The sequence below is a fragment of the Primulina eburnea genome, chromosome 8 (genome assembly GCF_022965805.1).
Source record: "Primulina eburnea isolate SZY01 chromosome 8, ASM2296580v1, whole genome shotgun sequence".
NCBI classification, from domain to species: domain Eukaryota; kingdom Viridiplantae; phylum Streptophyta; class Magnoliopsida; order Lamiales; family Gesneriaceae; genus Primulina; species Primulina eburnea.
In genome coordinates this window covers 44,378,742-44,403,866 of record NC_133108.1, presented here as the reverse complement: position 1 = coordinate 44,403,866, position 25,125 = coordinate 44,378,742, and the positions used below count along the sequence as shown (strand labels likewise).

At 33.3% G+C, this 25,125-nt stretch overlaps 2 protein-coding genes across 12 annotated transcripts; one reads left to right on the top strand and one right to left on the bottom strand.

Annotated features, from left to right (window-relative positions):
* The first annotated feature begins 6,466 nt into the window (after nt 1-6,466).
* Nucleotides 6,467-12,531, top strand: LOC140840192 (probable galacturonosyltransferase 6). 5 transcript variants are annotated; one of them, XM_073207368.1, is made up of 10 exons: nt 6,467-6,843; nt 6,934-6,968; nt 7,430-7,471; nt 7,567-7,714; nt 7,810-7,874; nt 8,529-8,761; nt 9,411-9,768; nt 10,534-11,055; nt 11,297-11,529; nt 12,201-12,531. In XM_073207368.1, the coding sequence occupies exons 1-10, from the start codon at nt 6,732-6,734 to the stop codon at nt 12,523-12,525; spliced, it is 2,073 nt and encodes a 690-aa protein (XP_073063469.1). In that variant the 5' UTR covers nt 6,467-6,731; the 3' UTR covers nt 12,526-12,531. The 5 variants fall into 5 exon arrangements, with proteins under 5 accessions (XP_073063469.1, XP_073063473.1, XP_073063472.1 ...); XM_073207371.1 differs by having other exon boundaries at nt 6,470-6,843; nt 11,297-11,596; nt 12,201-12,354; XM_073207370.1 differs by having other exon boundaries at nt 6,470-6,843; nt 11,297-11,575; nt 12,201-12,351.
* A 95-nt stretch (nt 12,532-12,626) lies between these two features.
* Nucleotides 12,627-24,427, bottom strand: LOC140840193 (U3 small nucleolar RNA-associated protein 18 homolog). 7 transcript variants are annotated; one of them, XM_073207378.1, is made up of 3 exons: nt 17,470-17,511; nt 16,490-16,519; nt 12,627-14,546 (listed from the first exon to the last, which is right to left on the bottom strand). In XM_073207378.1, exon 3 carries the CDS (start codon nt 14,516-14,518, stop codon nt 12,806-12,808), a length of 1,713 nt encoding a protein of 570 aa, XP_073063479.1. In that variant the 5' UTR covers nt 14,519-14,546; nt 16,490-16,519; nt 17,470-17,511; the 3' UTR covers nt 12,627-12,805. The 7 variants fall into 7 exon arrangements, with proteins under 7 accessions (XP_073063479.1, XP_073063475.1, XP_073063476.1 ...); XM_073207374.1 differs by lacking the exons at nt 16,490-16,519; nt 17,470-17,511 and adding an exon at nt 24,264-24,427; XM_073207375.1 differs by lacking the exons at nt 16,490-16,519; nt 17,470-17,511 and adding an exon at nt 22,832-22,937.
* Nucleotides 24,428-25,125: the final 698 nt, after the last annotated feature.

Sequence of the window (25,125 nt, the reverse complement as noted above, 5' to 3'; positions counted from 1 at the left end):
CAAATCATGGCACGATTAGAGATGTATGAACACCATTATGCACGTTTCCAATATTTTTCGGGCGGGTTTGAGCAACATATGTACATGTTTGTTGTTATCATATCATGTGTTTGCACAATAATAATGTGCAAAAACTTATGTGAGACGGTTCACGAGTCGTATTTTGTGAGACAGATCTCTTATTTGGGACATCCATGCAAAAATATTACTTTTTATGCTAAGAGTATTACTTTTTATTATGAATATCGATATGGTTGACTCGTCTCACGGATAAAGATTTGTGAGACTGTCTCACAAAAGACTTATTCATAATAATCAACTAATCAAATGGTGGATCGATTTATATTTTAAATGCACCGACTAAAGAATTTGTGGGGCCCTTAGCTCCTAATCGTTGTTACAACCCAATCTGATTATAGTTAATTAATTACAGCGGAACACAAGTTTAAATTTTCTTTATAATGAGCCCAAAATATCTCTTCTATTATTTGAATACTAAAAATAGCATTTAATTTCATATCATAAAACACGCTCACACATAATCAAAATCAATCACATACAAACAACTCATATCCTCGGGACATGCCCCGGTATATAGATACATATACATATATACTGGGAAACAAAGCATAAAACCTCAACTCAACAGTGACTCCCTCCAGAAGCACACTCTCTGGTTTCCTGATATTCTGGAGTATCTGTCATTGTCCACACACAAAGACAATAACAGCCCCCTTTGGAGATGAGCAAAGCTCTGTATAGAATAACCATCATATATACAACAGATATCTACACGATGATATATGATATGCAATGCATGTATGTCATGGAGGTATCAGGTCAAATGCTCATCCACTGAGCACATGTCAGAATCAAACGAATCGCTATCAAATCAATGCTCGAGATGGCACACCGACCTCAATCAGGGATACTCGTATGATAGCGTCGACGAAGCGCCATCAAATCCCAAATCTCAATCAATCATCGGGCCCACATGACTATACTTTAAGGGTCATGTAATACCAAATATAGCATTGTGTTCACAAACCCCAGAATCAAATCAAATCATATCAGGGTATCCAAGGATCATAGCTCAACGTGCATGTCATGTATCGATGTATGCATCAAACAATGTGTGTTAACAAAATATTTATTTTATACATCGATATTTCAATCACAATGTCATGTATGCCACATCAAGTCATCACATCACATAAGGCATATAGACACATATTCTCAATCAAATCAATCAAACATATATCATATGATACAGATACCTGTCGTATGTTATCCGGTCGCAACATACCTCAATTCTTCGTTCCAATCGATGTAGCTTGAATATATCAGTACAATAATCTATCTACATCAATAACATATTTATTTCAATCAATAACATCATTCAATATCAACAATATAAGTTTCAAATATCTTTTGAAATTTCGAAAATTCATATCAAATTCAAATCATAGCATAATTCAATCCCGACTTTAAAACTTAGTTTCTTGTCGGTTATTCTACCGCATATATTTATCATAATTAATAACAACTGAAAATTAATTCTTGAATCTCAATCCAACATAAAAATTCTCTAATTATAATAAATTAAGAATAATTCAAAATAACATCCCCATAATCATCTCTTCTTCGTTAAAATCATACATTAATCAACAATCTTCAATTTCTGTATGATTTAACAATTTATCGGATTTATTCCAAAAACCGACGAATTTCAAACATTACCAAAACTATAAAATTTATATCTCAAATCGAAGACCCCGTATCAACGATCTCAAAACTGAAATTGATTCGTCGATTAGATAATCTGATAAATCGCACGATCGAAAAAAAAAATCAAAATCTTTTCTCTCTTTTCCTTTTGATGGAAACTTACTGTGAATGAAATGAGTTCATTCACTAAGTTTTCTCACTTATCTTTCTTTTTAATTTATTTATTTATTTTAATATTAATAATATAATATAATATATATAATATTTAACATTTTAACATCGATATATCCTTTTGGATCATTCAAACGATCAAATTTTCCAAAACTCGAAACACGAAACTTCTATATCTTTGAGTTTTCTACGTTATATCCAAATTTCAAATCACTTGAACTTCATAAGACAAAAATATGTCATGAATTATCATTTTGTCCTTAAATCAATTCATTATTTTTCAACTTATTTACAAAAATACCATCAAAATAAATTGAATATTTTTCAAATTATTTACGAAAATACCATCAATACTATTTTATTTTCGAGGTCTTACATAATTAATCAATTAAAAGATATAAAATTCTTATTCAGCATGTATGACGCATGAATTCTACCAATATTATTAATTACAAACTATAGATCGATACAAACGGTTCACGAGATTTAATTATTATTGATAGAATAGATTATGAAGATTTCAAAAAATATGGTTGAAAAATGGTTATTAATATATATATAGAAATAACATGTTAGCGACGGCGGAGTCACCCTTGAGGGCTCGAGCCCCATCCAATTATTTTTTAATAAAAAAATTAGTAGTTTTAATTTTTGGTTATTTTTTTAGTTTTATTTTATTTTTTTAGTATTTTTTAGCCCTACCGTAATGATGTAAATATGGGAAAAAAATTTTAAACTATGAAGAATTTAAAAAACGGTCTTCTAGAAATACATATAATTAAATGTGATTTTTGTCGCATTTCGATCAAAGAGTTGAAAGACTTAATATAAGTTGAAATTTAAAATTAACTTTGACTTTTTTAACAATTGGTTTTAAAAACTGATGTTAACTGAGTTTTGTCTTTGATATGAATGATTCTTAAGAATTAAAAAAATTTGAAAATTCAAGTTTGGATTCAAAGTAAGGACAGATACAATTCAGATCAAGAGGTAAGCAAAATATAGTTTTCAACAGAATAATGGATCAAAGTGGATTAATTTTTAAAGTGGTTTCAGATTATTTGGAAGTTCCAATTTAGTTTTTTAAAACATTTGTTAGTTAGGTTCGATTTGGTTTTAGATTTTAATATAAATTTTTGTTAATCAAACAGATTAAACTTTTATAATAAAAAAATATGTATATATATTATATTATTAAATTTTATAATAAATTTATTAGTATATAAATATTATAAATTTCTAATAAAATTTTACTAGACAATTGAACTAGACTTAAAAATATTTTTTTTAATAAACAAAATTTAACTTTATTTAATTCGATTTTATAATGCATTTTTTCATTAAAACTTGATTTTTTAAAAAAATAAAAGTTCGGTTTGGTTTATTAGGTTTTTGTAGTAAAGTTTGTTCGGTTCGGTTTGCCGAAAAAAATCCGATTATTTCAATTTTAATCAAATATTCATCTATATTAGTGTCTAACCCAGGACATGTTCAGAAGTATTTTTGAATCCTGTCTTCGCCCTTACATGTTAGCTAGTAAGCAATTGAGCATGCATTAAAAAATGGAAAGAAGTTCGAGGGTGGACATTCATTACATATAATTTTGTGATTTATGTTTAAAAAAGATCGTAAACTCGTAAATGTAAATATAATTAAACAAAACAATAAAAAAGATCGAGCTATAGATTGTATCGACCGAGAGTGACACTACGCAACATTATCATTAAGTATCACACTATAAGTATATAACAATAAAAAATTTATTGACGATAAAAAGCTATACTCCATGAAAAAAATCAGACAATCAACAAAATATTTAATCACAACATATATATGAATTACAAGCAATATTACCCGAACAATTATAAGACAACCAATAAATACGGGATAATTGTGTCAAATATTCCCGTGAAATTCTCGTTGAGCTAGTACTCTACTAATTTGAGTATTTCAGCCTCTCTGTTAATACTCAAATTGTGTCAATACCCCTTTGAAAGTTTCTCATGCTTTGTCACAATTGTTTCGATTTAATGGCGTCAATTACTCATGCATTGAACGTGAAAAAAATGAAATACGCGAAAAACGTTTATGAGTATTTATTTGACATGATTTTCTAGTAAAGACAGAGGTATGCATTCTCAAAAAAATATAACATATGAACTAAAATTTCAAATAAATTATATAAGGGTATTAACTCAATACGAAATTTCACAAAGGTATTAACACAATTTGCTTATTAACAAATGGACTGAAATATTCAAAACCGTTACACAATGAGGTATTAGCTCAACGAGATTTTCACGAGGGTATGACACACAATTATCTCAATAACATACATCTAGCATAAGTTAGTACCGTTTGGTATGAATGATGAGTCATTAATTATTTACACATTATTAATCAACCAACATCTACAATTAATTAAAGTTATAAATAATTATGTTATCCAGATATTTTACATCATTTATCGTCTCATTTTCAAATTAAATGATTAATATATGTGAAACTGTATCACAAAAGATCTATTAACGGCAATTACTTTCGTAACTGAAATTGTTATATCATACATTCATATTTGTGCAGCATAAAATACAAAAGCAATTGAATTAAAATTATGATTAAGTTATTTAAATCAAATCAAAATATTACTTTTAACCTAATTTGCCAACAAAAAAGGACATACAAATCACATGCCAGCATTGTGGAGTCGATTCTCTTATATTTGCCAGTTGTTTCCGCTTTATTTGAAATTTTAATATTCATATATTTGCCTCGTTGTTTCTATTTTATCTGAAACTTTAATATAATTAGTGCGATGTACGAATTACATAATTTATTATTAAAATTAATAAGCATTAGTATTTGAATATTATTTTAAATTATTTAGAAAAATAATATAATGACTATATTTAAATTTTAAATATATGATAAAAAATTATTATATCATATTTATGTAATTTGAGATAAAACTCAAATGATGGTAACAATATAATGTCGTTAAATTGACTTATTTATCTTAGTTAAGTGAAACTATTATTAGTAAAAAGAATAGAAAAAAATATTTAAAAACTCATATATTATTTTGTTTATCAGAATTTAAACAATAAATAAATATTTTTCAAAAAATCAATTTTTTGTCATTTGTTAGATAAATAAATTTTGATTAAAAATTTAATTAATTTATGGATATGTAAAAATATTTATATTAAATTTATTAAGATACATATATTAAAGTTCTATTAAGATACATAACAATAATAATAATTTATGAGTCGTTAGTATAATAAAAATCTACGATACTCTTTACAAAAATTGAAAAACGTAATATTATATAAAAACTTTATCTTTTATTTAGTATAATAGAGAGCAGTAGAAATTAAATATATAAAGTTAACACACAACTCGAAATCATAATCAAAATTAAATAGAATGATATAATAAATGAATACTCAAATGTCGTTTATATTTTCAAAGAACATCATATTTAAATTTGAATTTTTAAAAATAAATTGAAAAATAATTCACATTTAGTTACTTATTTATTTCCTATTTGTTTCAAATATTATGAATTCTATAAAATAAAGAAAATAATACCCCTAATATCAAAAAATAAAATGTATGAGAAAAAATAATAATTTCTTGATGATGAAAAATACATTTTAAAGTGAAATATCTATTATTTATATATGTAGGTAGATCATATCAACGAACTAATCAGAGTTTAACTTCTAAATATATTTTTGAATGATTCAACTTAAGGGTGATACTGAACATTGCACCCATTTTTATTATTCTGATTGAAAATTGATTGTTTGAATGTGATGTAAAAATCAGACTGAATTATTTATATAGTTTATAATAAAAACTAAATATATCATATTAACACAAAACCATATACAAATTAAATAAATTAATGGAAAAATTTAAAATTTTTTATGTTTTTAATGGAGTTTAGTTTCAATTTGTATAAAAAAAATAAAAACATATAATTCATAAATTATTTTTGAATAGATATAAGAATTAATTAAATTCAATTTTAAACTAATACAAGATTAATATAATCAGTACGAACAATAATTGACATTTATGTTTTCAAATATTTTCGGATTCACATTTGATTTTTTTATGAATAAAAATTGTATAAAATTAAATGTTTTCAATCATTTATTATAGTACATATATTTCGATATTCGTGATATTTTTATTATTGATTTATTATTTTGATGAAAACATTCTATTGTAGACAAAAACTGATGACAAAACTTGTGTGAGACGATGTCACGAGTCGTAGTTTGTGATACAAATATCTTATTTGAGTCATTCATGAAAAAATATTAATTTGTATTCTAAGAGTATTATTTTTTATTGTGAATATCGATAGGGTTGACCCATCTTTCGTCTCACAAAAGACCTACTCAAAACTAATATGTTATTTATATATATATATATATATTATATATATATATATATATAGACATTTAGACATATCACGTAATCATACATTTAATAAATTAAAGTTAATTAACAATTTATTTATTCCTTTTCTTGATATGAACGTGCCACCTCCACGCCTACCCGCCTTCGTCGCTTAATACAAAAAATTTATTTCCAATTCGATTCCATTTGATTTGAGTTGACAGTATACACAAGTATTCTCCGTGGATCTTGTTGTTTTTCGCGAATAAACGAGGAAATACTCTAATTTCATCGGAATTTTTTTATATATTTGGTTTTTGCTGTTTTTTGGGAATCTGAGAAGCAAATGCGTAGGATGATTTTTCGGTTTCTGATGCAAGTGGTTTTTGATTAGCCCGATCGTGTGGAGGAAACTGATGAGGGCATTTCGTAGATGTACGAGGATTTTGATCCTCTCGTTGCTTGGTTTTTCTGTTTTTGTTCATGTTTTTCTACTGTCTCATAGGCTCAAGCATATTAATTACGAAGGCGAGTGGTTTTTTTGGCACGTGTGTTGTGTGTTTTTTTTGGTGGGGTTTATTATGGTTTGTGATTTTCCCTGTTCTTCTCTTGTTGCAGTGTCCAAAGAATTCGTGGAAGATTTGTCAATCATTGTATGAATTTCTCTTATTTGGAGCTTGACTGATTAGTTATATTATTGTTTAGCTGATGCGCAGACGGTTTTTTTTTTTTTTTTTGCATATGTATCTCTGTGGTGTTAAAATATTTGTTGTAGCAGTTGGTGAATTGATCTTGCATTTGTTTGCTTTGATGTGGATTATGTTATTTGATTCCTTCTGTTGAAAGCGTAGTTGCCTAGACTTTGACTTTCTTCTCCCACTTTCTTCTAGCAGTTGACGAAGGTTGCGAAAGTTTTAAGAATTATGAATCAAGATATCACTTTTTCAAATGACTTAGTGTTTGGATTTGGTTCACTATTTTTTTCCCTCATCAATAGTATGCAGCATCAATTCACTCACGAGTCTCAAACTTCGAAGATTTTAGCATCTGAATGTGAGTTTTTTTTATATATAAAAAGCTGAAGTAATTTATGCTGCATATTTTTCTTGTACAGAAACGCCGAGCAGAGGCTCACACTCTTAATCTAATAGAGCAGGTAACCAACTATATGCGGTATGCCTAATTCGTTTAACAGATGTCATGTATTAGTTTATTTTTTTTAATTATTCCTAATTGTGATCTTGTTGTTAGGAGGATAGTGAAGGCTTGAAAGAACCACTCCTAGTGGTATACAAAGATAATACCTCAAATTCTGGAGTTAGTTTTAGTTCTGATGAGGAAAAAAGATCTGTTGATTCTAGAGTTTCTGCAGATGGTGCTGACTTTTCAGTAAATAATGGTTGGTATTGTTCATATGTGATTTTTGAAGATTAAATATTGTTTTTTTCATAGAATTTTGAATCACATTTGACTATGATCTTGTTGCAAATTCAGCTGCCAGATCTGATTCAAAAGATGGTATGCAGAAAAGGCAGCAGGAGGATTTGCGTGGAACTAAGGTACAATAATCTGGTTGATCTAAATGCCTTTATATTCATAATTTTTTGTTTCATTGTTCTATTTAAACTTATGGATCATGAAAAATTTCATATACCCTTGGCATACATATAGGATCACTCGTTACAGTTCACATAACATATGCTTTAAGTTTCCGGAATTTTGTTTTAAGTTGGATCATGAAGGGGCAGTGAATCTAACATTTTCACTACGATATAAGAAGCACTGATGATCCTCCTTTGAACTGCTCCATTTTGTCTCGTTTATGATGGCTGGGATCATGCCATGTAGTAAATTTATTATATGCCTCAGGTGCCATGAGTTCAAGGATGAGATCATGCTGTTTTATTTGTTCATGTTCTTTCATACCTTCACCCCAATGTATATTTCTTTATTTAACCATTGTTCGTTGGGGTGCTTGTTCATAAAAAGCCATTGCATATTTCTTTATTTAACCATTGTTCGTTGGGGGTGCGTGTTCATAGAAAGTCTTCTCGTTGCTCTGTGAAATGTAATATAACTTTTCATTTTGTTATTTTATTTTATTTTATTTTTTGGGTGGGTGGAGGGGTGTCTCCTTTCCTTCTCTTTCTCATTTCCTTGTAGCTCCATTGTGTTCCCCAAATAATCCTTCATTTTTCTTTTGCTTGATAAAGGAAATGTCCCGTTTAGACACAGTTCCAAACAACACGGATGCACCTAACATGTCAAGGAGGATACTAGATGAGAAGTTAAAGGAGATGAAAGACCAGGTGGTTAAGGCCAAAGCATACTTAAATTTTTCACCGGCAAATGGCAGTTCTCATTTTGTGAAAGAATTGAAACTTCGAATTAAAGATGTTCAGCGAGCCATGAGTCAATGCACTAAAGATTACCGTGTGTCTCGAAGGTATAGCATTTTCCTCAGTCTTTACATTTCATCCATGCCAAAAGAGCTTTTTATAGTTGAGTGAAATAACTTGATTTGCGATAGTGACAAGCAACATTCATTGTTATGTATGATAGCCACTACTATCGTTCAGAAAACTTGTAAGTGATGTTGGATGGCTTGGTAAACATTTTATAGTTCTAATATACCAAACAAAATTTTGCCTTTCATTTTCCAAGAATTGGATGTTAGTTGTAGTTTTAGAATGGTTGTTTTCTGGCAATCCATTTATAGTCAGTTGGTCATGTATTAAACCAGTTTCAAGATCTCAAACCTCATATTTAAAGGCGATTGCTATTATTTCCTTATTTTTCTAGATCTCCATTAAATTGGCTTGGTGTTTTGATCTCCCTTATTTATCCTGGAAAAGATTTTAATATTTAGTCAATTGATAGTATATTTGGCTTGTTAGTGCTTTCTCTCGAGGCTCTTGCAGAAAAGCTAAAACAGCAACTTCTATACTGATAAATAAACCAAATTATATGTTAGTTTTATTATGATATTTCACTCCATGGAATTATATATAATAGGTTTTAACTTGGTGGACTAACAAGCTACTGTTCTATGAAAATTCATTAAGGTTAAAGATAAATTAAGACTGCTTCTTCAGTGCTTTACAGAAAATGAAAGCCATGGATTCTACTTTGTTGAAAGCTAGTCGTATATACCCTGATTGCACTGCTATGGTGAAAAAACTTCGTGCTATGACATATAATGCTGAAGAGCAGGTCAGGACACACCGGACTCAAGAAAATTTTCTTAAAGAACTTGGTGGAAGAACCATCCCTAAAGGTCTTCACTGCCTTTCTATGAGATTGACTGCTGAATATTATGCTTTGGAACCCGAGGAGAGGGAGTTCCCTAACAAACGTAAACGACAAGATCCTGATCTTTATCACTTCGCTGTTTTCTCTGACAATATATTGGCTTGTTCAGTTGTTGTGAACTCAACTGTTTCGATGGCTAGGGTAAGTGGTCTGCTTTGCTGCTCTTTCTTCCTGGTGACACATGTTTCCATTTTCTTTCCTATTATTCATTCAAAACTTTGAGCAAATTTAATTGAAAAAAAATTGGGAATGTTCTGGTTATGGAGAAAATTTGGAATTAAGGGAAGAGTCTAATTGGAAGATCTAATAGTTTTGGGCATGCTTCTCTCTTCTAATTTTAAATTCTTCTGTGTAACATGACTAAAATCTTTAATGGCATGTTGATTGTAAAATTATACAGGGAAATATAACTTTTAATCTAAGAAGGATATCCGGTTTTTTCTATTGTTTCTCTGTCTTTATATTTTCTTTATTTTTTAAAAATAACCACTAACCATGTTATATATATTATTCCTTCGCTTAACTACTTCATTGGTAAAGGGATTCATTAGTTGAGACTTGAGCCGAGTAACTTGACTACCATGATGATAGGTATTTTTATTTTTGAGAAAAATGATGATAGTTTTTTTTCTCAAAAAATTGAAGGTTTGATGCTATTTTGATTAGAATACATTTTGTGCAAAAATAAAATATATATAAAGCATTTATATTTTGTTTATGCACTATACTTTAAATACTATTTGAATGCTCTGCAAAACCTTAATGTCACGAAAACAAGTGATGGTGACAGCAAAGTAGTTTAGCGCTTATTGGTGTCTTGGGTTATTAGTAATGGCTCGATGTTGCTTCTCAGTCATGCATATGAATCTGATACTATAATGCAACCAAATTTTCTTTACTTGACAGGAACCCGGAAGAATAGTATTTCATATAGTGACAGATTCGCTTAACTTCCCATCTTTGTCAATGTGGTTCTTATCAAATCCTCCCGGCAAAGCTACCGTCCATGTTGAGAGCGCAGACAGTTTTCAATGGTTATCAACCAAATACGATGTAACCACGAAGAAGGAAGCTTCTGTTGATCAACGATACACTTCTGAGCTGAACCACCTTCGATTTTATTTACCAGATATTTTTCCTCATTTGAATAAGATCGTCCTTCTTGATCACGATGTGGTGGTGAGAAAAGATTTAACAAAACTCTGGAGCATGAAAATGCGAGGCAGGGTAAACGGTGCTGTTCGCACATGCGATGAAGGGGAGCCTTCATTCCGCCGTATGGATATGTTCATCAATTTCACAGACCCCATACTAGCAAACAGATTTGATGCCAACACATGCACGTGGGCCTTTGGGATGAACCTGTTCGATCTACAACAATGGAGACAACGAAGTTTAACCCAAGTTTATCACAAGTACCTTCGATTGGTGAGTAGATAATACTTACTACCAGGGGAAGATGTCATAGAAAGTCGACCAGACAGAAAATTTGAAATTTTATGTGCACTTTTTCTTAAACTGCAATTGTTAGCCCTCCAAAATCTTTTCACGTACCCCACCTCATCCCCATCTTTAGAAAATTTGGACCTGCACCCGGTCGCTTGCTTCCTGTCTCAATCTTTAATACAATGGCGTTCACAAAGTTTAACATATTAACATCGTTTCACAGGGCAATGATCGGCCATTGTGGAAAGCAGGAAGCTTGCCCATTGGATGGATCACGTTCTATGGACATACAGTTCCTTTAAATAAGAAATGGCAGCTGCTCGGGTTGGGTTGTGACTCCAATGTGAGGCAGGAGGACATAGAGCAGGCTGCGGTCATACATTATGATGGAAACTTGAAGCCATGGTTAGATATCGGGCTTGAGAAGTACAAGCTCTTCTGGAAAAAACACGTCAAGTATGAGCATCCTTTCCTTCAAAGTTGCATATCCACAAATAACTAGGTCGGGAATCAGAAGTTTCATGTATGAAATTTTGTAAGCGTCACATTTTTTATGCATATTTGTTTCTCATTTTTTAAAGCAATTTTAATGTAAATTTCCACTCCTTGTTTAACAATATATTTTAATCGGGTGTAACATATTTTTAACGTTGAATTTATTTTAGCCATAACATGCCAAAATTTGGTGGTACTATCCTTCCTCTATGTTGTGTAATGTGGATCCTCATATGTCATCGCGCTATTAATTATTCATTAGTAAATAATTAGTTACAATTAATTTTATTAATTTGGATTCGAACAATTTATACACAATGTTATATTTATCATTATCCTTTCTATTTATTCTTTTCAAAAATTTTAAAAACTTTATTAAACAGACTAGTTTTAAAATTTCTGAAAAAACTCTGAAACTAATTTAGATATAAAAAGATGTCAGAAAAAATTTGTGTGTTGATTTCATAATATAATGTTCTTTTTTAATAATTATCATAATTAAAACACTTATAATATATAGGGATTATATAGGATGTTCAAAGATAGAGGTGAGATGTCATGTGAAGTTCTTGAGGCAGTATGATTTCATCAACAGATCGGTTTTAGGCCCTCACTTTTTTGCTTGGGTACAGGATCAGGCTTATCCTATGCAGGCTATCGAGAATTCGGAGGTCAAGAGTCGAGACTTCGAAACCCAAAGCAAACTGTTCAAATAACCCATATGAGGTCGGCTGGTCTAAGGTTGGGGAATCGGTCCATCATTGGGCGGGCGGTTATGAGATGGCGTGCCTATCAAATGTGTCTGAGTGGAAGGGACGAGCACGTCCCTGGTTAAGAAGCAATCAAGTTGCTGCTTGTATGTTTTTGACTTTATATATATTCGGACCACAGCAGTTTTCAGAGTGGAAATACATAGTTAAAGTTCTCAGGTTATGCACACGATTGAAATTTGAATAGTTGGCAAGCCATGAATACATAAATATCCACTTTGAACTGAATTCAAAGTAATGAGATGGGATGAAACATATCACGATTTCAAGATCAACCCTTCTGGCAAGTATCAGTAAAAGTACTATCATTTCAAAGAACCGTAGCATTTTCTGAATACTCAAGGAAATAAAAACATTTCAAGGATAACCACCTCGAAGAGGTAGCATTTTCGGAATCCATATAAATTACTAGCAAAAACCCTTCCTACAAAAATTAAAACTCGTTCGAACGACAACCGCCAAATATATCATGCCTGGTGGTAGTGATGCAGCTTGTACAACAGCACTTTTCCAGCAGCATTACCCATTGCCATAAAACCCCCATGCGGACTGAAGTCCATACAGGTTGGATACTGCAACGTCCTGTTTGATGGAGGCCAGTTTGAGAAAACAGTGAATGATGGAACATGAATCAGCTTCAAGCTGTTCTTCTTCATTCTAGAGCTGATAGCAAGAATTTGGGCATCGGGGTTAAATTTCACAAAATCAACCTTAGTTGTCAAGTTCTCTATTGCTTTGAGTGGTTTCTTCTTCGAACCCAAGAATTCATTTCTATCATAAACATTAACGATACCACTATCTGAACCAGCAGCAAACAAATTTCCAACTGGGGAAGTACACAGAGCTGAACCATTTATGCAACCTTCATCTATACCTATATGAAAGCAAGACATAGTTCTTACATCCCAGTGGTAAATCCGGCCATCACCACCAGAACTGAGCAATCGCTGTCCATCTTTAGTGAATGCTACTGATCGAACAGTTCCATTCATTTTCAGGGTTCCGATGAGTTCCTTGGTCTTGGATGAAACTAATAAGATATACCCTTCATGGCCAAGAAAAGCAATGATATTTGAATCAGGGGAAACTTCAAATGACTCCAAGCTTTTCTCCTCCCTTCCCGTGAGAGGGCCTATTTTATCCACCCTGGCCTTGATTAAATCAAAGCTATAAGCAAACTTTCTTCTTCCCGATATGATAACCTGAGATCCATCGGGTAAAAAAGAGGCATTTCTGATTGGACAGTCTTCAAGGAATATGCTTTGGATCTTTTCATTCTTCTTTCCATCAATTTGAAAGAAATTTAATTTCCGATCCAATCCACCAACAAGCAGCAACTGTGCGTTATTGTGGAACTGAACGGAATTTATTGGAGCTTTCGAAGGATCCTTCACATTTGCATCTATCAGTTTCGAGTACTCGAGAAGGCCAGGTAATAGTTTCATACCCCGCTTTACAACAAGATCTCCATTTGTTCTCAGGATATTATCAATATCTTCAGGATCCTCGTAACCACTTGCCATCACCACCCCACTTTCTTTACCCGAATCATCATCAGAGCTATAATCTCTCAGCTGTGCATTGGGTCGTGCCCAATCAGTACCTGGATTCATTTTAACATGCTGCGCTCTCAATCTTGCTATGTATGCAGATCCAGAAATCACACTTTCATTCTCTTCCTTCCTTAGTTTGCGCAATCTGTTAACTTTAGATATATCTACAGTAATTTTCTCCTCCTCTTCATCCACCCAAACAGGTTTTCTTTGCTTGTTTCCCTCTCCTCCCTCAACACCTCTTTTACTCATCTCCACATCCTCTTCATACACAGACAACACACAATTCGCAGACCTGTCAGTAAAAAACAATGTGGAGCCATTGTCGACCCCATCTCCGCCTTCTTCTTCACCGTCCTTCCCAAATTCAAGAGGTGAGAACAAGGAGCCAAACAAACAATTCTCCAGCTTCTTCATTTCCTTCTCCTGTTCAATTTCCGTTGTGCCATCTTTTTCCTTTCTCCCACGTTTTCTCTTCTGATTCTTTGTAACATCCAAATCAAGTTCTTGACCACCTTCAAACCTTTCTTCCTCTGCTTGAGCAAATGTAACCTCATCTTTATCCCTCTTCTTCTTTTTCTTGGTTGACTCCTTGGGAACAGTGTTTTGAGAAATCAAACTCGTCATAAAAAATGCGCCAACAGATCCAATCCAGCTAAGTCAAAAAAAAAGTCAAACACTAAGATACTAATGCAAACAGATAGAAATAACTCCAATAAATATAATTCGATGTTGTGCACCTTCATGATTAAGATTGAACGAAAAAATTACTTTTTTCACGCAAAACTCTAAGTTAATACCAGGAAACATAGAAACAAGGCTAGGTAACACAATCACATACGTACCCCGACTTCACAAATTAAAATACATGATTACGACGTATACAAAATAGTAAACTTGACAGCGATGAATACGAACCTAAATACTTACCGTAGGTCAAATTGCCGAGAAGAACAAAAGCGGCGGCTCTCAAGCTAGGGTTTAGATGTAGTGAAGTGATCTTAAGAAATAAATTGTTAATTTATTTTGAAAAAAAATATTATCTAGGAATAAAATTATTTTTGGTATACTAAGTTTGATAAATTGATAACTTGTACATAAATTACTAAAATGATTTAATATATATATCAATTATTTATAAATCGATATATATGATGAAATTAAAAAATCAATTTCGTTAATGATTTAAATTATATTTAAATCTAATAATCATCTATAAATTCAATTAAATACACTATTTTATTAGCAAAATTATTTAATTTATTTTATTAATTTTTTAAAAATATGTAACTAATTATTTTTATCCTATCGAGAAAAATATAATAAATAAATATTTGTAACGAGAGCATAAATATATTGTTTTTGGATGATTGAGACAAACATAATCATTATTTTACTTTTTCAAAAATATGATATTTATCCATTATAATTGGGAAAGTGTTCAATTTAAAAGTTCTAGATCGAGAATGACAAATATCATCGAAAAGATATTAAATTTAATTTAAAGTACAAGTCTTTCAACCACGTAATTTAACAAAAATTAAAATTATGTATTAAATTTTCTGTAAAAAAAGATTTAAAACCTGATGTTGCGCGAAGACTTGCAATTTCACGCTGAAAAATCACACCGAGTAGCAAATCTACAAAATAAATATGAAATAGTTAGTATAACATAAAAAAGCGAAACTTGGAAAAATTTATAGATTCGTTACCACCAGAGATAGACGAAAATCGCTTATGTAAAATGTTCGCGAACCTCGGTATATAAAGAATAATAGCGACGGCTACGAGAAAACCGTAGCGAGTTGCGACAGACAGGACAATAACCGTCGCGAATAGCGACCGCATCTCAAAAACCGTCGCCGACCAAGATCGGCGACGGTTTATACAGTAAGTTCCGTCGCTAAAAGCGACGCCTGTCACAACCGTCGCCCTGTTCGAGATCGGGCGATAAATTCGTCGCCATATATTGCGACGGGTTCCATTATACCGTCGCACATTGCGACCGGTACAATCCCGTCGCCTAATATTTGCGATATTTGTCCAAAAAACCGTCCTTACAGTAGCGACGGTTGACTATAAACCGTTGTTAAAAAGCGACGGTTTTTAGAACACCGTCTCTTAATTTTATTAGCGGTTAAAACGTCACAATATTAGCGACAGTTTGTATTAAACCATCGCTACAATAGCGACTGTTATTTTGAATCTGTCGCTAAAGGTAAACCGTCGCAAAATGAGCGACGGTGTTTCGTAAACCGTCGCTACAGGAGCGACGGTTTTTTGTCAACCGTCGCTGGTTTTGCATAGCGACGGTTTTATTAAAAATCGTCGCAATAAATTGCACCTTCATGATTCAGATTGAACGAAAAAATTACATTTTTCACGAAAATTCTAAGTTAATACCAGGAAACACAGAAACAAGGCTAGGTAACACAATCACGTACGTACTAATAACCCGTTTTCAGCTCACGAGTTGTAAAATTTCAAAAATCATCATCTACAACATCAAGCTCCCCGACTTTACAAATTAAAATATTTGATTACGACGGATACAAAATAGTAAACTTGACACCGATGAATACGAACCTAAGTACTTACCGTAAGTCAAATTGCCGAGAAGAACAGAAGCGGCGGCTCTGAAGCTAGGGTTTAGATGTAGTGAAGTGAGGGAGAGATGAGACGAAATTTAGATGCTTAAGAAATAAATTGTTAATTTGGTTTGAAAAAAATATTATCTAGGAATAAAATTATTTTTGGTATACTAAGTTTGATAAATGGATAACTTGTACATAAATTCGCTAATAGCGATGGCTTCTTCAAAAACCGTCGCCGATTTGCGAGGGTTTATACAAAACCGTTGCCGTTCGAGATCGGCGACGGTTTATGTTTATTCGTCGCCGTATATTGCGACGGGTTGTATTATACCGTCGCACATGGCGACAGGTACAAACTCGTCGCCGAATACTAGCGACAGTTGTCCAAAAAACCGTCGTTACGGTAGTGACGGTTGACTATAAATCGTTGCTAAAAAGCGACGGTTTTTAGAACACTGTTGCTTATTTTTATTAGCGGTTAAAACGTCGCAATATTGGCAACAAATTATGTTAAATTTTCGCTATAATAGCGACGGTTATTTTGAATCTGTCGCAAAATGAGCGACGGTTTTTAGTAAACTGTCGCAAAATGAGCGACGGTGTTTCGTAAATCGTCTCTACAGGAGCAACGGTTTTTTGTCAACCATCGCTTGTTTTGCATAGCGACGGTTTTATTAAAAATCGTCGCAATAAATTGCACCTTCATGATTCAGATTGAACAAAAAAATTACATTTTTCAGGCAAAATTCTAAGTTAATACCAGGAAACACATAAACAAGGCTAGATAACACAATCACTTACATATTAATAACCCTTTTTCAGCTCACGAGTTTTAAAATTTCAAAAATCATCATCTACAACATCAAGCGCCCCGACTTCACAAATTAAAATACATGATTACGACGGGTACAAAATAGTAAACTTGACACTGATGAATACGAACCTAAGTACTTACCGTATGTCAAATTGTCGAGAAGAACAGAAGCGGCGGCTCTCAAGCTAGGGTTTAGATGTAGTGAAGTGAGGGAGAGATGTGACGAAATTTAGATGCTTAAGAAATAAATTGTTAATTTGTTTTGAAAAAAATATTATCTAAGAGTAAAATTATTTTTGGTATACTAAGTTGATAAATTGATAACTTGTAAATAAATTCGCTAATAGCGAAGGTTTCTTCAAAAACCGTCGACGAACGGCGACGGTTTATGTTTATTCGTCGCCGTATATTGCGACGGGTTGTATTATACCGTCGCACATGGCAACATGTGCAAACCCTTCGCCTAATACTAGCGACAGTTGTGCAAAAAACCGTCGTTACAGTAGTGACGGTTGACTAAAAACCGTGGCTAAAAAGCGACGGTTTTTAGAACACCGTCGCTAATTTTTATTAGCGGTTAAAACGTCGCAATATTAGCGACATTTTATGTTAAACTGTCGCTACAATAGCGACGTTATTTGGAATATGTCGCTAAATGAGTGACGGTTTTTAGTAAACCGTCGCAAAATGAGCGATGGTGTTTCGTAAACCGTCGCTACAGGAGCGACGGTTTTTTGTCAACCGTCGCTTGTTTTGCATAGCGACGGTTTTATTAAAAATCGTCGCAATAAATTGCACCTTCATGATTCAGATTGAACGAAAAAATTACATTTTTCACGCAAAATTCTAAGTTAATACCAGGAAACACAGAAACAAGGCTAGATAAAACAATCACGAACATATTTATAACCCGTTTTCAGCTCACGAGTTTTAAAATTTCAAAAATCATCATCTACGACATCAAGCGCCCCGACTTCACAAATTAAAATACATTATTACGACGGATACAAAATAGTAAACTTGGCACCGATGAATACGAACCTAAGTACTTACCGTAGGTCAAATTGTCGAGAACAAAAGAAGCGGCGGCTCTCAAGCTAGGGTTTAGACGTAGTGAAGTGAGGGAGAGATGTGACGAAATTTAGATGCTTAAGAAATAAATTGTTAATTTGTTTTGAAAAAAATATTATCTAGGAATAATATTATTTTTGGTATAATAAGCTGATAAATTGATAACTTGTAAATAAATTCGCTAATAGCGACGGTTTCTTCAAAAACCGTCGACGAACGGCGACGGTTTATGTTTATTCGTCGCCGTATATTGCGACGAGTTGTATTATACCGTCGCACATGGCGACATGTACAAACCCGTCGCCTAATACTAGCGACAATTGTCCAAAAAACCGTCGTTACAGTAGTGACGGTTGACTATAAACTGTTGCTAAAAAGCGACTGTTTTTAGAACACCGTCGCTTATTTTTAATAGCGGTTAAAACGTCGCAATATTAGCGACAGTTTATGTTAAACGGTCGCTACAATAGCGACGTTATTTGGAATCTGTCGCTAAATGAGCGACGGTTTTTAGTAAACCGTCGCAAAATGAGCGACGGTGTTTCGTAAACCGTCGCTACAGGAGCGACGGTTTTTTGTCAACCGTCGCTTGTTTTGCATAGCGACGATTTTATTAAAAATCGTCGCAATAAATTGCACCTTCATGATTCAGATTGAACGAAAAAATTACATTTTTCACGCAAAATTCTAACTTAATACCAGGAAACACAGAAACAAGGCTAGGTAACACAATCACGTACGTACTAATAACCCGTTTTCAGCTCACGAGTTGTAAAATTTCAAAAATCATCATCTACAACATCAAGCTCCCCGACTTCACAAATTAAAATATTTGATTACGACGGATACAAAATAGTAAACTTAACACCGATGAATACGAACCTAAGTATTTACCGTAGGTCAAATTGTCGAGAAGAACAGAAGCGGCGGCTCTCAAGCTAGGGTTTAGATGTAGTGAAGTGAGGGAGAGATGTGACGAAATTTAGATGCTTAAGAAATAAATTGTTAATTTGTTTTGAAAAAAATATTATCTAGGAATAAAATTATTTTTGGTATAATAAGTTGACAAATTGATAACTTGTAAATAAATTCGCTAATAGTGACGGTTTCTTCAAAAACCGTCGACGAACGGCGACGGTTTATGTTTATTCGTCGCCGTATATTGCGACGGGTTGTATTATACCGTCGCACATGGCGACATGTACAAACCCGTCGCCTAATACTAGCGACAGTTGTCCAAAAAACCGTCGTTACAGTAGTGACGGTTGACTATAAACCGTTGCTAAAAAGCGACGGTTCTTAGAACACCGTCGCTTATTTTTTATAGCGGTTAAAACGTCGCAATATTAGCGACAGTTTATGTTAAACTGTCGCTACAATAGCGACGTTATTTGGAATTTGTCGATAAATGAGCAACGGTTTTTAGTAAACCGTTGCAAAATGAGCGACGGTGTTTCGTAAACCGTTGCACCTTCATGATTCAGATTGAACGAAAAAATTACATTTTTCACGCAAAATTCTAAGTTAATACCAGGAAACATAGAAACAAGGCTTGGTAACACAATCACGTACGTACTAATAACCCGTTTTCAGCTCACGAGTTTTAAAATTTCAAAAATCATCATCTACAACAATCAGCGCCCCGACTTCACAAATTAAAATACATGATTACGACTGATACAAAGTAGTAAACTTGACACCGATGAATACGAACCTAAGTACTTACCGTAGGTCAAATTGTAGGTCAAATTGCCGAGAAGAACAGAAGCGGCGGCTCTCAAGCTAGGGTTTAGATGTAGTGAAGTGAGGGAGAGATGGGACGAAATTTAGATGCTTCAGAAATAAATTGTTAATTTGTTTTGAAAAAAATATTATCTAGGAATAAAATTATTTTTGGTATACTAAGTTTGATAAATGGATAACTTGTACATAAATTCGCTAATAGCGACGGCTTCTTCAAAAACCGTCGCCGATCTGCGACGGTTTATAAAAACCGTCGCCGAATCGTCGTCGTATATTGCGACGGGTTGTATTATACCGTCGCACATGGCGACAGGTACAAACCCGTCGCCTAATACTAGCGACAGTTGTAAAAAAAAACCGTCGTTACAGTAGCGAGGGTTGAATATAAACCGTTGCTAAAAAGCGACGGTTTTTAGAACACCGTTGCTTATTTTTATTAGCGATTAAAACGTCGCAATATTAGCGACAATTTTTGTTAAATTGTCGCTACAATGGCGACGGTTATTTTGAATCTGTCGCTAAATGAGCGACTATTTTTAGTAAACCGTTGCAAAATGAGAGACGGTGTTTCGTAAACCGTCGCTAAAGTAGCGACGGTTTTTTGTCAACCGTCGCTTGTTTTGCATAGCGACGGTTTTATTAAAAAGCGTCACAATAAATTGCACCTTCATGATTCAGATTGAACGAAAAAATTACATTTTTCACGCAAAATTCTAAGTTAATACCAGGAAACACAGAAACAAGGCTAGATAACACAATCACGTACATATTTATAACCCGTTTTCAGCTCACGAGTTTTAAAATTTCAAAAATCATCATCTACGACATCAAGCGCCCCGACTTCACAAATTAAAATACATTATTACGACGGATACAAAATAGTAAACTTGGCACCGATGAATACGAACCTAAGTACTTACCGTAGGTCAAATTGCCGAGAAGAACAGAAGCAACGGCTCTCAAGCTAGGGTTTAGATGTAGTGAAGTGAGGGAGAGATGTGACGAAATTTAGATGCTTAAGAAAAATTGTTAATTTGTTTTGAAAAAAATATTATCTAAAAATAAAATTATTTTTGGTATACTAAGTTTGATAAATTGATAACTTGTACATAAATTCGCTAATATATGTTTATGAAGCTATGTTTATTCGATAACATCAAGCTATGTTTATTCGTCGTCGTATATTGCGTCGGGTTGTATTATACCGACCACATGGCGACAGGTACAAACCCGTCGCCCAATACTAGCGACAATTGTCCAAAAAACCGTCGTTACAGTAGCGACGGTTTTTAGAACACCGTCGCTTATTTCAAAATCTGTCGCTAAATGAGCGACGATTTTTAGTAAACCGTCGCATCGCTGTTTCGTAAACCGTCGCTACAGGAACGACGGTTTTTTGTCAACCGTCGCTTGTTTTGCATAGCGACGCTTTTATTAAAAATCGTCGCAATCAATTGCAACTTCATGATTCAGATTGAACGAAAAAATTACATTTTTCACGCAAAATTCTAAGTTAATACCAGGAAACAGAGAAACAAGGCTAGGTAACACAATCACGTACGTACTAATAACCCGTTTTCAGCTCACGAGTTTTAAAATTTCAAAAATCATCATCTACAACATCAAGCGCCCCGACTTCACAAACGTACTAATAACCCGTTTTCAGCTCACGAGTTTTAAAATTTCAAAAATCATCATCTACAACAATCAGCGCCACGACTTCACAAATTAAAATACATGATTACGAGGGATACAAATTAGTAAACTTGACATCGATGAATACGAACCTAAGTACTTACCGTAGGTCAAATTGTAGGTCAAATTGCCGAGAACAATAGAAGCGGCGGCTCTCAAGCTAGGGTTTAAATGTAGTAAAGTGAGGGAGAGATGAGACGAAATTTAGATGCTTAAGAAATAAATTGTTAATTTGTTTTGAAAAAAAATATTATCTAGGAATAAAATTATTGTTGGTATACTAAGTTTGATAAATTGATAAGTTGTACACAACTTCGCTAATAACGACGACTTCTTCAAACACCGTCGCCGATTGGCGACGGTTTATGTTTATTCGTCGCCGTATATTGCGACGGGTTGTATTATACCGTCGCACATGGCGACAGGTACAAACCCGTCGCCTAATATTAGCGACAGTTGTCCAAAAAACCGTCGTTACAGTAGCGACGGTTGACTATAAACCGTTGCTAAAAAGCGACGGTTTTTAGAACACCGTCGCTTATTTTTATTAGCGGTTAAAACATCGCAATATTAACGACAATTTATGTTAAACTGTCGATACAATAGCGACGATTATTTTGAATCTGTCGCTAAATGAGCGACGGTTTTTAGTAAACAGTCGTAAAATGAACGACGATGTTTCGTAAACCGTCGCTACAGGAGCGACAGTTTTTTGTCAACCATCGCTTGTTTTGCATAGCGACTGTTTTATTAAAAATCGTCGCAATAAATTGCACCTTCATGATTCAGATTGAACGAAAAAATTACATTTTTCACCTAAAATTCTAATTTAATACCAGGAAACACAGAAACAAGGCTAGGTAACACAATCACGTACGTACTAATAACCCGTTTTCAGATTTAAAATTTCAAAAATCATCATCTACAACATCAAGCGCCCCGACTTCACAAATTAAAATACATGATTACGACGGATACAAAATAGTAAACTTGACATCGATGAATACGAACCTAAGTACTTACCGTAGGTCAAATTGCCGAGAAGAACAGAAGCGGCGGCTCTCAAGCTAGGGTTTAGATGTAGTGAAGTGAGGGAGAGATGGGACGAAATTTAGATGCTTAAGAAATAAATTGTTAATTTGTTTTGAAAAAAATATTATCTAGGAATAAAATTATTTTTGGTATACTACGTTTGATAAATTGATAACTTGTACATAAATTACTAAAATGATTTAATATATATGTGAATTATTATAAATCGATATATGATGAAATTAAAAAATCAATTTCATTAATGATTTAAATTATATTTAAATCTAATAATCATCTATAAATTAAATTAAATACACTATTTTATTTTGCAAAATTATTTAATTTATTTTATTAATTTTTTTAAAATATGTAACTAATTTTTTTATCCTTTCGAGAAAAATATAATAAATAAATATTTGGAACGAGAGCATAAATATATTGTTTTTGGATGATTGAGACAAAAATAATCACTATTTTACTTTTTCAAAAATATGATATTTATCCATTATAATTGGGAAAGTGTTCAATTTAAAAGTTCTAGAACGAGAATGACAAATATCATCGAAAAGATATTAAATTTAATTTAAAATACAAGTCTTTCAACCACGTAATTTAACTAAAATCAAGTATGGAAACTTTCGAACCTCGTGGATATGTAAATTTAATTTAAGTATAAGTCTTTAAAAATATCCACATTGTTTCACTTCAATTCGGCTTTCAAATGCTTCAGTTCTATCTCTTGCAGCTGCTAATTTGAGGTTGGCATTTTTATTTCGCGTGACTGGTAAATTTGGGTATGTCAAGTACTCCCATTTTGCTTGATCTAAGTGGGCATTTTTCAGTCGCTAGTGGAAGTGATTGTTTACTTGATCACAAATTCTTCATTAATAATTTCGATCACTACAAAAAAAAATAAACCGTCGCTAAAAGGTAAAAGCGACGGTTTGGCGGTCCGTAACAGAAGTTAGCGTCGCTTTCTGAAAGCGACGATTTATCAACTCCCGTCGCTATAAGCGACGGTTTTGTTGAAGAAGACCGTCGCTCATTAGCGACGGTTTATATGCCGACCGTCGCTAATGTAAGCGACTGTTATAAGTACATCGTCGCTATATGAAGCGACGGTTTTTACACACCGTCGCTATATTAAGCGACGGTTTCGTCGCTATATTAAGCGACGGTTTTTAAAAAACCGTCGCTATATTAATCGGCGGTTTTTTTTATAAAAACCGTCGCTATATTAATCGGCGGTTTTTTTATAAAAACCGTCGCTTAATATAGCGACGGTGTTTAATGAAAGTCGCACTTGATGTGCGCGAAGATATTAAATTTACGCAAAAAGTAATGTATTAAATTGACACAAATAAACTACTACGCAAAAAATAAAATTATGTATTATTTTTCTGTAAAAAAAAAGCTTTAAAACCTGATGTTGCGCGAAGACATGCAATTCCACGTAACGCTGAAAAATCGCATCGAGTAGCAAATCTACAAAATAAATACGAAATAGTTAGTACAAAATAAAAAACCGAAACTTCGGAAAATTTATAGAGATTCGTTACTACCAGAGATAGACGAAAATCGCTTATGTAAAATGTTCGCGAACCTCGGTATATATAGAATCATAGCGACATGCTATGAGAAAACCGTCGCGAGTTGCGACGGACAGGTCTTTAACCGTCGCTAATAGCGACGGCTTCTTCAAAAACCGTCTCCGATCTAGATCGGCGACGGTTCATACAAAACCGTCGCCGTTCGAGATCGGCGACGGTTTATGTTTATTCGTTGCCGTATATTGCGACGGGTTGCATTATACCATCGCACATGGCGACATGTATAAACCCGTCGCCTAATATTAGCGACAGTTGTCCAAAAAACTGTCGTTACAGTAGCGACGGTTGACTATAAACCGTTGCTAAAAAGCGACGGTTTTTAGAACACCGTCGCTTATTTTTATTAGCGGTTAAAACATCGCAATATTATCGACATTTTATGTTAAACTGTCGCTATAATAGCGACGGTTATTTTGAATCTGTCGCTAAATGAGCGACGGTTTTTAGTAAACCGTCGCAAAATGAGCGACAGTATTTCGTAAACCGTCGCTACACGAACGACGGTTTTTTGTCAACAGTCGCTTGTTTTGCATAGCGACGGTTTTATTAAAAATCGTCGCAATAAATTGCGACAGTTTATGATACCGTCGCAATATTAGCAACAGTTTATAGAAAACAGTTGCAAAAATAGCGACGGTAATCAATACACCATCGCTAAAAAAACGACGGGTGGTA